This window comes from Stylophora pistillata, chromosome 7 (genome assembly GCF_964205215.1).
Source record: "Stylophora pistillata chromosome 7, jaStyPist1.2, whole genome shotgun sequence".
Classification (NCBI taxonomy): Eukaryota; Metazoa; Cnidaria; class Anthozoa; order Scleractinia; family Pocilloporidae; genus Stylophora; species Stylophora pistillata.
Genome location: NC_142525.1, coordinates 10,369,252 through 10,382,581, shown reverse-complemented (window position 1 = coordinate 10,382,581; position 13,330 = coordinate 10,369,252). Strand labels below are relative to the sequence as shown.

Sequence of the window (13,330 nt, the reverse complement as noted above, 5' to 3'; positions counted from 1 at the left end):
TGTTATGTTTTAATTGTGTTTTAGCTTTGTAGTTTTAGGCTGTTAATGTAGTTGTAAAATCTTAGTCATTATATATACATATATATCTATTCTAGAAATTTGATGTAAATTATTTTCAATACAGGGCCCCTATGGATACCAGCCTTAGAGCTGAATGGGCTACCCTGTGTAAATAAAGTTTGCTTGCTTGCTTGCTTGCTTGCTTGCTTGATACACATCAGCAAGTAAGTTAAGGAAGATTCGGTCTGAAGGGTTCTAGTAAAAAATCGTGACTAGATGGCCTTGAAAAGATCGCTGGCCTGGACTGGCTCCTTTAGAATGTCAAAGAACTCATTGACGCTGTTGATCATCGTCAAAGCCAAGAGAAACAATGGAGTTTGTTACATCGGCTTAGATCTGGAGCAGGGTAAATTTATAAGGCCTACGTTGAGGAAAAGTACTTCCGCCTGGCTTCCTAAAGATCCCGATCTTCAGATCGGAGAGGTACACCTTTTCGAAAAAAACCGCGATCTTCTTCAAATCTCACATCCTCATCTGCAAGATAATGTATTTGTAAATTACCTCGGTGCGGCAGGAAGCTCCGATGTGCAACTAAGGGAAAAGGCCCTGGGAACGAGGTTGTCCGATGTGGGCATGTTCGACATTCTCGTAGAATATAGTCATCAGACTATTAAAGAAGTGTTTGGAAACAGGGAGGAATTTAACGGCGAGTACTTTCACGAACACACTCGGTGCCCGTCTGTTGGTATATACAGATGCACAAGAAAAAACTTAAATACTCTGTTTGACTCCGATCGAAGCCAACGAAGATGCGAAATAATAGAAGATGGGCGTCAGAAGCCATTTATTTTCCTGATCACTGCCATCAACGACGCGCTTCCAGCTGTTGCTGATGAAGAAGATGTGTTGGTGATACTTGGATTAGGGAAACCCTATCGAGGCTCGTCCTGTCAGTACCAACACTGGCGATGTTATATCTTAGTCATAGGGTTTGTATCTCGCTGAACACAATTGATATTCAAAGAGAAAAAAAAACAAATTCAGTCAGAAAGTCAATACGGTTGTTAGTTAAGGCCGACGGATTCCACGCCATTTGTCATCCCAATGCAAAAGCTTGTTTTCCGATCCGGGGATAAAGAGAAAACTTGAAACGGACTATATACACTCGTGGAAAACAAATTGAGCAGGTATCGACGGGAAAATTCGGTACACTAAACAAATTAAATTGTAGTTAAAAAGAATACTCACGATACGCGATCTTACTGATATACAAATCGCACACGAATTACGCGCGAATGGGACTAATTTTGAAACAAATGAGCCTTAATTATGAAAGAGAAAGCTTGACATGAAATAGACTGGTGGAAATAAACTGAGTATGCTTGAATAGAAGATATAGAAGCTCTAAATTCAAGATGCTTTCGGTATCAGTTTGTACTGCACGCTGAATGGCTGACACATTTATGATAATTAGCCGTATCTGCTTACTGTAGTGGAACTATGTCTGATTCTCTTCTCTGGATAAATTATTAACAATCTGATATTTACCGCGCCATATTCTGACTTATTCAGCTGATTTTTACGAAGACTGTGCCCATATTTGCAAACGAAAGACCATTTTTGTCTGTAGCTCAAAAGAGGCCTCATCGAGAAAGAATTGCATCATTGATATTCATTTTAAGTATTGAGCCTAAAACTATTTAAATTAATGAAATCTTAAATGAAATCTAAAACTTCATGAATACTTCCAACTGATTCTATAACGTGTTTGAATAATACTTCAAAACCGAATGGTTCTAATTAACTATAATTTCCCACCAGTTTGCGACATAAATGTGAACTAACAATATGTCTTTTCTTGGAATTTTAAGCGACACTTCATTTTTCCAACTGACCTGCAATTCTTATATTCCAGTTGGCGTTTGCATGAATTTCAGCTGATTTTGTCGTCTGTTTCTTTATCTGTTTTTATCTTTATATCTATTCATAGTTAATAGAGGGGACTGGTTAGGAGACCCAGCGAACATCAAAGGAGTATCTCTTTGTTTTCGTTTTGGCCCTATGACGTCACCACGAGAGTGCACAGTCAACCAGCTGAATAGAGAGCGCATGGGGAAGACATTGACAAGAAGTATTACTTTACGTAGATTTTTGATTACATGGAGATAATTATTGGAGTTTTAACTATATAGTTTTATAATATACCATGCCAGGCCGAAACTGTGCGGTCTTTGGCTGTGGATCGTGGAGGCGGACCAAAGGAATTGGAATTTGGAAACTGCCAAAAGCAGACGACACGAAACATCGCGAAAGGCGCGAATCTTGGCTCGGAAAACTCAAGAAAACTCGGGTAATTGACTCCAATTTTAGGGAGCAAATCAAGAACGATCGAGTCTACACTTGCGAGAAGCATTTTTCACCCGAAGAATTCGAGATGTGTGAGTATTATTGTCTACATTTTATGTCTCTGGGATCTGTTTACATCAGACTCCACTGTCAGTACGTCATCATCATCATCATCATCATAGTTTATTTAATAAGGCAGGTTGAGGGATAGGCAAGACATTACGTCCTGATGTGGACCTGCATCAATTAAAGTATCAATTAATAAATACCTAATTAGTGAATAGACCGAAAATGGGTATGTAAATAATGACAATTGAAAGAAATAAATATTAATAACAATACGGAGTAAATGTTAAAAGTATTTAAAGTCAACAGACTTGTTGGAAACGCTGCAGGAAGCTTTAGCAAAACTGATAGATTTCAGAATTCTCTTATTTTCCCTTAGTTTTCTCTTGAAAGAAGTTAAGTTTGAACAGTTCTTCATGTCTTCGGGAAGGAGGTTCCAGGATAGTGCAGCTCTGTGCTTAAACGAAGATCTTCCCATTTCTGTTCTTGGTCTATGAACCTTAACTTTTAGGGATTTTCTTAAGTCATAAGGAGTCTCGGATTTCACTATTAAGTCATTTAGAGGCTCGATGCTATTTCCATGATAGATATTGTACGTAATAACTAAAAGTCTCCTGATGTAAAATGAAACAATAGAGTTTCAGTGTGGAGAATTCATGATGTCATCACTGTGGATGCTATGGGGTAGGTTGTAAATAATTCTAATAGCTCTTAAATGAATTCGATCAATATAATCCGTCAAGGTTGAAGAACAAGACCCCCAGACCCCTCTATTAACTATGATCTATTTCATCGTCCAATTTCTTTTAGCTGTTGCTATTTCGAAACCTGCGAACACTGATTTCTGCTTAACTTTTACTTTCTAACACAAATTTCGAGGTGAGGAAGCAAATAACACTTAATTACACACTTCGGCTCCAGCCGTCCGTGAGTGCAGCGGCTATCTCTTAGGAGCTCGAGAGCATGTTAATTCAGGGAATCAATACCATTTTCGATTAAATTACACTCAGTTCAACGGAAAGAAAGCAGTCGATTTCCTCTCCCTCCCCTCCCCTCCTTCCTCCCTCCCTATCTATAAATTGATCAATTATTATTATTATTAATTATTATCTCATTGTTATGTCTTTGTGGGAAGAGAAATGACTATGACTGATTAAGAATATTTTTGCTCTTTCGTTTTCGCTATAACCATTGCGTTGTGACTACGCTTTTCCGTTTTCATTAGTCATTCAATAGGATGTTTGTGTTTTGTTTTTGTTTTTTTCTTCATCATCTGGCAACTTTATAAGTGACATCGCGTTAACAGCTATCTCATAAGGAGAGATGCTTTGTAAGAAGGTTTGATTATGTTTCGGTCATGATCCAAATTAGAGTAATGTTGGACAGCTAGATAAAAGTGCTTTCTGCTAACCCGTTAAAAAAAATATATATCTTTTACAAATTTGATTAGTTCATTAATCGTAAAGCACTAGTTGTTTAAACAAGAAATGAAACCAAGCTTTTGATCCATTTCGTAAAATTCATACCAGACAAGGGGTAACGGTCATTATTCCATGCCATTAGCAAAGGAATGACCGCTAGCAGAGATCGAAGTTTGATTATAACTGTATTGTTAACCCGTCCCTACCCGTGGAAAGTATGAGTAATAATTTATTCCGAAAACATCGCACCTTGCCGTTCAGGTCATGTGGTCGCTATAAGTTTAAAATATACTTCAAATCTTTCGACTTGCTAATGGATGAGACATTTCCCTTTTGGTCACGGTTTTCGGTTTTCACGTAAACTCTGATGCGGTTTTCAGTTTTTTCCTTTTTGACCCCTTTAAAGGTGAAAGCGTAGCGGATTTGTCAGGTTTGCGTGCGGTATTCGGTTTTGCTGCCTTTTTTCGTCGGTTTTTCGGTTTTGGAGGTTTTTTTCTCCGGTTTTGCGGTTTCCAAGAGGCCCCAATGCCCCCCTCATGATCATGTAGCGCTGGCAAGAAAAATAAAATTCCACGACAAATCCAAATTGGTAGGAGTCTTGTTGACTTTGATTGCCTCAGCAATAAATGTAGCACCGGCAGCACCAATAAAATTCCAAGACAAATCCAAATTGGTAGGAGTCTTGTTGACTTTGATTGCCTCAGCAATAGATGTAGCACCGGCAACAGCGATAAAATTAATATTGCAAGACAAATCCAAGACTCTTCGTGCATTTGAAACCTTAGCAATAGATGTGGCACCGGCATCAACAATAAATTTACCACATAAATTCAAATTGGCCAGAGTCTTATTGACTTCGACTGCCTCAGCAATAGATGTAGCACCAACGACACCAATAAAATTCTTAGACAAATTCAAGTTGGTCAGTGTCTTGTTGACTTTGATTGCCTCAGCAATAAATGTAGCACCGGCAGCACCAATAAAATTCCAAGACAAATCTAAATCGGTAGGAGTCTTGTTGACTTTGATTGCCTCAGCAATAGATGTAGCACCGGCAACAGCAATAAAATTAATATTCCAAAACAAATCCAAATTGGCAAGACTCTTCTTGCATTTGAAACCTTAGCAATAGATGTGGCACCGGCATCAACAATAAAATTACCACATAAATTCAAATTGGTCAGAGTCTTATTGACTTCGACTGCCTCAGCAATAGATGTAGCACCAACAACACCAATAAAATTCTTAGACAAATTCAAGTTGGTCAGTGTCTTGTTGACTTTGATTGCCTCAGCAATTGATGTAGCACCGGTATCACTAATTTCGTTCGCAGACAAATCCAAATTGGTCAGAGTCTTGTTGACTTTGATTGCCTCAGCAATTGATGTAGCACCGGCAAGAGCAAAAGAATTCCCCGACAAATCTAAATTGGTCAGGTTCAAACCAGATCCAAAACATTTTGCTAACTGTGAGGAAAAATCTCTTTCTCTTTTACTTTCGCTAATTACCTCTAATATAACGCTTGCACCGTTGCCTTCATATTTGTTGACTTGGTTTGTTAAACTGTTCACAAGAGCCACAACGTGTTCATCGCATTGCAAGGCTAAAATTCCGCATAAAAACAAAAGTACTTGTTTAAGTTTACCGAAATACCTTTCGTCGGAAACTAGTTCTTCAGGTGTGATTTCCTCACTTTGGATCTGAGAACAAATAAAGAATGCTGCAAAGCATTCTTGAAAACTTTTATGAAGGAAAGCATAATGCACTTTTGGTTTCAATTTGCTGCCACCAGGCTGCATTGAGAGAAATCCAAATGCAGTCAAGTCTTTTGCATGGTTTCCCAATTCGCTTTCATCAAAATCCAATCTGTCGTTCAGTAAACCCTTCAAAGCTACCAGCCCGAGGCGATTCAATTGCGGTTTGTAAAGGTTTGTCAGATCAGCATTCACTTTTGATTGTCCTCTCTTTTCTTCATATCTTTTCAAAACACATTCAACCATATCCAAGTACAGCTGAGCTTTGTTTTCAGGGAGTGTACCATCAAACTCTTCGCATAAAAGGCAAAGAAGTGCTGTGTTTAGAGGATTGGCTGCCATTTCTCTCAGGTTTTTATCGCGCCTCGTCCGTTCCAAGAGCTTCGTGGCTAAACCCAGCCTATCTTTAAAGTATTTGATGACAAAATTGTCAACATGTTCCTCAGTGAATCCTTCGATCTCGAGCAGCGTGTCACAGTTTTTTCTCACCTTTTTTCCAACTTCGTGTCTCGCTGTTGCAACTATGCGGCAGTTGGGAAGTACCCTTCCTTCAATTAATTCCGAAAACATTGGCAACTTTCCGGAAGACAACTCATCCAATCCATCTAGTATCAACAAAGTGCTGGACTGATTTTCATGGATAAACTGAAAGAACTGTTGTTTGACTTTTTCATCGATATCTCGGGGCAGAAGCTGATCTTTAATGGCCTCCCAAACATCAGAATGGATATCTCGACATTTCAGCAACAACACTGCTTTGAATGTTGTTAGGCAGCATCGCTGAGGTTCCTGCTTCCTTGTGGCCCAGTCGTAGACGTACTTTTTGCAGTAGGTGGTTTTTCCCATACCGGGATCCCCTTCAATCAACACTGTTCTCGGCGCTGAACACTGCTCATTTGGGTCCAGTATAGACGACATGTCAACAAACATGTCGGTGACTTCTCCTCTCGTTTTCTTTCTTCTGACCACTTTGAGCCTTGTAAAAATATTGCCAAGAAAAAACTGAAACTCTTCACACCATGGAAACGGTGAAAGCCATCCCTCGCGAGTCTTGTAGAGCTGGCAAATTCCGTTGATAACTTCAACTGGATCGAAAGTTCCTTAAAAAAGCAAAATGGGTGAGAAATCTAAAGAATGCGGAAAAAAATATGTGATATTTCTAATGTATTTGAAAGAAACTGAATTTAAATCAATTGTATGACCTAGGCACCACTGTCAAAGAAATTACTTGATCGATGGAATAGTTTTCTAGTTTTGCAGGAGGATAACCATTAAGATCCCAGTCTATCCAATAGCAGTAAATTGATTTGCCAAACATTTTCGAGTATGAGTTTTGATGATGGAAAACCTGATCTACAAAGTTTTTTCAGAATGGGTGAGGATCAAAAGCTATTAGATTATGAATTCAGTCGAACCTATAATGTTAGTTTCCGACATCGAACTCAACTTGGTACCACTCCAATGTTTGATGTTGTACTCTCGCGGTCTGACAGACGACTGACCTCGATCCCTGCCTTCTTCTCCTGAAGCCATCAGGAAATCCAACTTTTCCTTCATCTCTTTTATTTCGTTCTCTATTCTCATAAGTGTTTCCTTCATCGAAACTTTGATTTTTCCTGTAGGATCTAAGACAAATTTTACGAGTTATAGAGAAGTCACAATCCTTTTATGCCGATGCCTTGCGAAGGACAGTTCTTTGCTTTTTAGTTGGAAGGTTCCGAACCCCACCCCCAAAATTACAGTACAAGCAATTTTACAAAGGCAGTTACTATGAATTTCTGATGGCCAGTTGTGAAGTGCACACCACACTTAATGCATTGAAGGCAATGAACGCAGACCTTAGAGACTCTTCCAAAAATTGTTTAAATTAAAAAAAGTAAACCTCTTTAAGATAGGATGGTCGCTATGTCACATCCAAAACATATTGGCTAGAGCTTAATTTTCAAGTAATGAACACTTAACAATAAGCAGAATAAGTGTTATCTGTATTGTAACTCACCTTCATCCTTGCTTTCTCCCATTGGGGCTGTCAAAGTACAAAGCTTTTCCTTCACCTCTTTCAGTTCACTGTCCATCTTTGCAATTTTTTCAAGGGATCCTCCCGTGGTTTCTGACGTTTAGAATAACATTGGAATTTTTAGTCTGAGTGAGAGTCACTTTATTCATCAAAAGAAGAGTGAGACAATGAGATCCTTCCGTTTCCTCTATTGTTTGGTCTGAATTTAGACAACGCTCTAGAATCTTAAGGTCCTGCTTCATTGATGTTTGACGAAGAAACTCTGTCGGAGAGCTGATAGGAAGTTTGAATAAAGTATTTTGGTTAACTAGACTGTGTTAACTAATTAACGAAAAATAATAGTTGTGGTCTTACATCAGTACATTACCAAAATAGGCTGAATTGCCTGACAGCAAGCGAATACCGTCGCCAGGCTCAAGAGATGTGATATGAACCGAAAAGTCTGGTATCAGTATGGCCAATTTTTTGCTTTATTTTGCCCATACTACAAACTAACCTTGATCGGTGTTTTTTTCCTCTGAGGCCGTCAGACTACCAAGCTTTTCTTTTATCTCTTTCATTTCAAACTCTATCTTCTCGATTGTTTTCATTTCATTCTTTATCTTCTCAATCGTGTCTCTGAAGTTTCTCTCCACAATGGTTCTCACCTTTTCCAGCGACACTAGAAATATACCAGAGTTGTGCAAAATTTCATGGGCACATTTTACAGTTTTAGGTCTTAATTTGATGCCAATGAAACAGTTCACCAATCTCAATCCTAGGTCGTTCTCGAATTTCGGTCGTGTTAATTAAAAGAAATAAAATAAGACATAGCTGCTTGTAGCTAAGGGATTTCCCTCCAAGTTTTGAACTCGTTATTTCACTAGTTCGCTACGCTCACTCATGAGCGTAGCGAACTAGTGAAATCACACAATTACTCTCCAGCAGTCTGCTACATGCCAATGAATACACAACAATGCTAACAATGAAAAGACAGCATACTTACGGGAATTTGGATCAATTTGTTTGTTTCCTCCAATGGTTCTAAGCGCGTTTCTTAAGGGTGTGAGGTCTGACACAGACGCACCGTAATAACTCTTTACATTCTAAATCTAAATGTCTAATCTGCAAAGAGCAGTACAGCCCATCTTCAGCAGACATAATTCCTATCCATTCCACCCCAGGGGAGGACATCCACCACATGTCTCCTTACCCCTAACCCTGCGAGAAGACTAAAATATCTATCCATTTCTTGATATTATTGAAAGGTAGCAAATTCTCCTTAATTATTTTAAGACCATGAGTATTGGTCTGGCCGGGGCTCGAACCCTCGACCTCCCGCACATCACAATCCGGCGCTCTAACCAACTGAGCTAACCGGGAGGCGGTTCCTAACCGGGAGGCAGTTCAATTCTTCATTTTTCACACATAACGCTAGTATAACATTCCACATAATGTGACTTGTTGCAACAAAAATGTATACATCAAGAGCTGTCTCACCCTGCTGTCTGAAAAAATAAAATATTGATATGTAATTTGATAACCTTCTGACTCGTGCATATGGCACTGCACAATGTTTTCTGTACCTTCAATCTCTTCAAGTTTGTCCTTGATGCTATCGTCATCTTTCTTCCATTGTTTCATCAGCTGGCGATAATGCTCTTCGATATCCGGATCCATGCAATCGTGTTCAAGAATGTCGATATCTGCTCGAAAATGAGCCCCACCCAGCCGCACCAGTGCCTCTCGTATTTCCAGCCAGTAAGCACTGAAGCTAACGTCATCCACAGCAGCCTGAGAGGCATGGCCGTATATAGCGTTCCTGTAATACTTCACTTTAGCGATGTCATCTGCGATGCTTCTGTTTGTAGCTGGGGGAAGATGATCCCATCCCGTGGCAGGAGGGCTCAGGCCACAGATATTTCTCAGAAGCACCGTTAAAAGTGTGATATCGAAGGTTGCCGACGAAACAGGTGAATGAGCTGGATACAACTTCCCCCATTGTGTGGGATTTAGCACTTTCTTCCTCCCTTTGTACAGTGACTGTAATGTGGAGTAATGCACAGATGTACTTCCCAAGACTGTGTGTAGAGTCGCTGGTGGATGTACATTGTCAAAAGTGGACCGCAATACCTGTGATCCAACATCCACGAGGAGGCGGCAGAGCCTTGCATAGTTGGTAGTCTCTTTTGTAGACGTAAAAGGCGCTGTACCCGTAGCCATAAAGCTGTCTTTACCAGGGTAACCTGTCAAACGTGGAATTGACATTACTTACTGTTAACCAAAACCGTTTGAAGAGAAGAAAACAAAGCTCCCGAGAGCCAACTGAGACCGAGAGTGGTTCCAAATTATGATGTCATTTTATAGGTCGTTTCGAGCACAGAACACCATCGAAAGAGAACTATTTTTTCGACTTAATAAGAGGTTTGATCAGAGATATCTCATCTAAACACATTCCCCAGTGCAAGGAAAAGTCTAACAACAATTCCACCACCTGAATTGAAACAAAAGCCACACCCTTTTCTACTACTTCATGCAACCCCACAAAGATCTGACCATTGCCAGCGTAACAATTAGGCCTTAAGCTAAAAACCTCCATAACTCCACCATGATCCTGGGGCAAAGACAAAAATATAAACTAGAGTGCAACATAGAAGCGAGCAAGCGGAACCTCCATCCCTGCTAAGATTATTGCACCTGAACTCAGTCATTAGAAGCACAAGTTGCAGAAGCATGGTCAATCGCCACCCCAACATAGAAAATCAATGCAACTACACTGTGTTAGGAGAACTGTCATCAATAAGGTAGTCGGTGTTTAACCAGGTCAGCCAATAGAACAATTCCATGACTACACTAGGAACTACCATCTAAACAACAACTTGAGAAAGATATTCTTTCAGGTTATTGTGTTCACAACCATCACTGAATAGTAGCCTGTGGAATGTGGCAATTAAAGTGCATGTAGAAGTATTCTTAATTTGGTATCCCAGTTCATTGACCACTGGAACAAAAGAGTGCAAGTAACAGGCTAAACAGGCTGTAATATTACCACCTCCTTAAAAAGAATGTTTCCACTCACAAAAATGTGTCTAACAGCAAAACTCACCACTTGTGGTTACATTTAAAAGGGCAAAGAAATTCAACAACCAACCTTATTCCACATGCAGTATCCAAAGACAAGAGAAGTAACCGCCATCTGCAACTGAACCTGCAATGACACAGCTACTTATATACAAAGTCACTAGCAGGTAACAAAACTGCACAAGCATCATCCATGACCACTCATTACTATGAGGCTCACCAACAACCTTATGATCTATCTAACCATGTGATACACAGCATAACTGACGCTTATTTTTGCCTCTCCAATTGGTGTCCTAGTACATTAATCCCAACATCATCAAGGCCCCGCTCAAAAGATGAAAAATTCTCTTATACACCACCACTTGGGAACATTTACTAAATCTACCAGTAAGAAATTCTGACTACTATAACAAGGATATAAGTGTAGCAATCCTATCAATTTTTCACCAATATCAAAGCCATATTTCCTAGCTTCCTCTAACGAATATATACAGCAGAATAAACATCTAGTCACAGCCAGCAGGGGCGGTAGTGCAAATAAACCTGCCATTCTCCATAACATTAAGAAGATCCATTTATAAAAAAAATGAATCTGTACAATTGCATGATCAGACTGAGCATATGTTCCTTAACGGCCACTCTTAGAATGACCAAAGTAGTTGTTAGGATAATAGTTATTAGCAAAGTTTTGAGGCATCATTGATCCTCACTCACACAAGGACAAACCCAATAATAATAATGTTGAAACTACATTGTGGTGGGTGTTGAACTAGTTTGATGGTCATCCACAATCACTAACACCATGTCACTTGGGGATTATATCTCCTTTCTGATAATGTATTCAAGTATTATCAGCTCAACCACGAGTAAAAGTCCTCCAGCTTGACATCAGGTTTTCCTACGACTTCACCAAAACACTGAACGCCATACAAATCTGCAGAACACTAGCCTGTCGCGCAGGCAGTTTTGGTAGTTTTCATCTTTCGAGTGTTTAGCCGCCATGTTGGATTCGCTGCAGACTGGAAGAATTGGGGCGAAAATGCGAGAATGTCGGAGTGGGTGGTGGGATGAGGAAGAAAATTTTTCTTTCCACTCCCCCTCCCTCATCCACAATTTTTCTCTCTCCCTTCCACTAGCTTGGTAAATTTTTTACCTCGCCCCAACTCTCCACTGTTTTTCTAATTTAAGATGGCGGCCTGAACGGAATATCCACTCGCCCCGCCAAAATCCGCCTGCACTGCAGGCTAGCAAAACACAGGCCATATGTCAATTGCACCTGAGAGGAACAATCTCTGCAAGCCTAAATGCAACTGCTTAATTCAACCAGTAAACCCAAAAAGCTTGAAAAAAATATTTTTAAGCCACATTCCTACAATGATTACAACAGCCAGGCAAACAAAAGGGTTCTTTGAAAGCCAAGGTAGGATCAACTCCGCAAAGCCTATGACGGACAGCGTGAATATACTAATTTCCAAAGACAAGTATGGTGTCTTGTACTATGTAACAAGGAATGAGGCAGAGCAATAAGTAGGGATTGAAAAATATATATGTAGAGCACATGGTTGACTTGTTTGAGTGCATTTGTGTTATTTTATCGGTTATTTACGTCGTGAGAGAACGCAACCTTGGCAACAAGATAAGCACGGCATGAGGACAACATAGAGACAGCATAAGTTTGGTAAAACATGTCTTCGAACGAAAATGGAGCTTCAAATACAGTTCCTAAGTTCAATTGTCAGTCAGAGGCTGCCACGTTGGGACTACAATGGAAGCAGTGGCTAACAAGCCCATAATATGTGGTCGCTAACCCACAGTATATGAGCTCCTACAAAATGAACGGCTCAAAGATATTTAGCATGGTAAATCTAAAGAGGAGAAACCACTAGCTGGAACTAAGCCAAGAGCCGCATAAGATCACCACCTTCGTGACACATAAAGGGCTGCACAGATACAACAGCTGATACAGCTCGGCAAGTGAGTTGTATCAACTTGAGATATCTACCGCTCTATCTGAAATAGAGGGAGTCGACATTTTCTGTGATGATAGCATTACGCATGGCCCAAATCAGGCGACTCTCAACCATGGAACACCTATTTAATTTAATTTATTAGATTCGCCGACAAGCGGGGACACCGCAACACTTTGCGCCAATTACTGCGGGCCCAGTAAACCCACCCATCCAACCCAAGGGGAGGAAATCCATCACACAGTAATCTCGTGCGTGGCAAATTAACGTCTCCTACCCCTAACCCTGCAGGGGACGGGGCTTACTGTTTATTCGTCCTTATCCGAAAAGACTAGAATATCTATCCATTTTTTGATATCATAAAAAGGTAACAAATTCTCCTCAGTTATTTTAAGACCCTGAGTGTTAGTCCGGCCGGGGCTTGAACCCTCGACCTCCCGCACAACAGTCCGGCGCTCTACCGATTGAGCTAGCCTCAGACGGCACAGTTTGACTTTCAATGTTGACATACGCCTGTTTATTGGTATTCTTCAATCAGAAAAAGGAATTAGCTCCAAGAAAAGGAAAAACGTGAGCTCTACAAGAAACAAAGGAGTCTGCAACAGTACCTTAAACTGGCTAACTACTGACAGCAGCAGATTCACCTTGTAATTTGCGACTCTCGCAGAACTGTTAAGGAAACTGACCAAAAAGGAT

General features: G+C 40.1%; 2 protein-coding genes across 3 annotated transcripts; one reads left to right on the top strand and one right to left on the bottom strand.

Annotated features, from left to right (window-relative positions):
* Nucleotides 1-212: 212 nt before the first annotated feature.
* Nucleotides 213-2,687, top strand: LOC148726575 (uncharacterized). 2 transcript variants are annotated; one of them, XR_015989221.1, is made up of 2 exons: nt 213-1,187; nt 1,991-2,687. XR_015989221.1 is itself a non-coding variant. In XM_088726555.1 (2 exons), the coding sequence occupies exons 1-2, from the start codon at nt 277-279 to the stop codon at nt 1,992-1,994; spliced, it is 717 nt and encodes a 238-aa protein (XP_088582681.1). In that variant the 5' UTR covers nt 213-276; the 3' UTR covers nt 1,995-2,687. The 2 variants fall into 2 exon arrangements, 1 of the variants encoding a protein (XP_088582681.1); XM_088726555.1 differs by having other exon boundaries at nt 213-989.
* LOC111338832 (uncharacterized) lies at nt 2,511-9,851 on the bottom strand. The gene is given in 6 exon segments (XM_088726536.1): nt 2,511-4,949; nt 4,952-6,687; nt 7,003-7,212; nt 7,587-7,697; nt 8,101-8,265; nt 9,170-9,851. Coding segments are annotated over 6 exon segments (3,480 nt in total). The 3' UTR covers nt 2,511-4,373.
* Between the last annotated feature and the right edge of the window lie 3,479 nt (nt 9,852-13,330).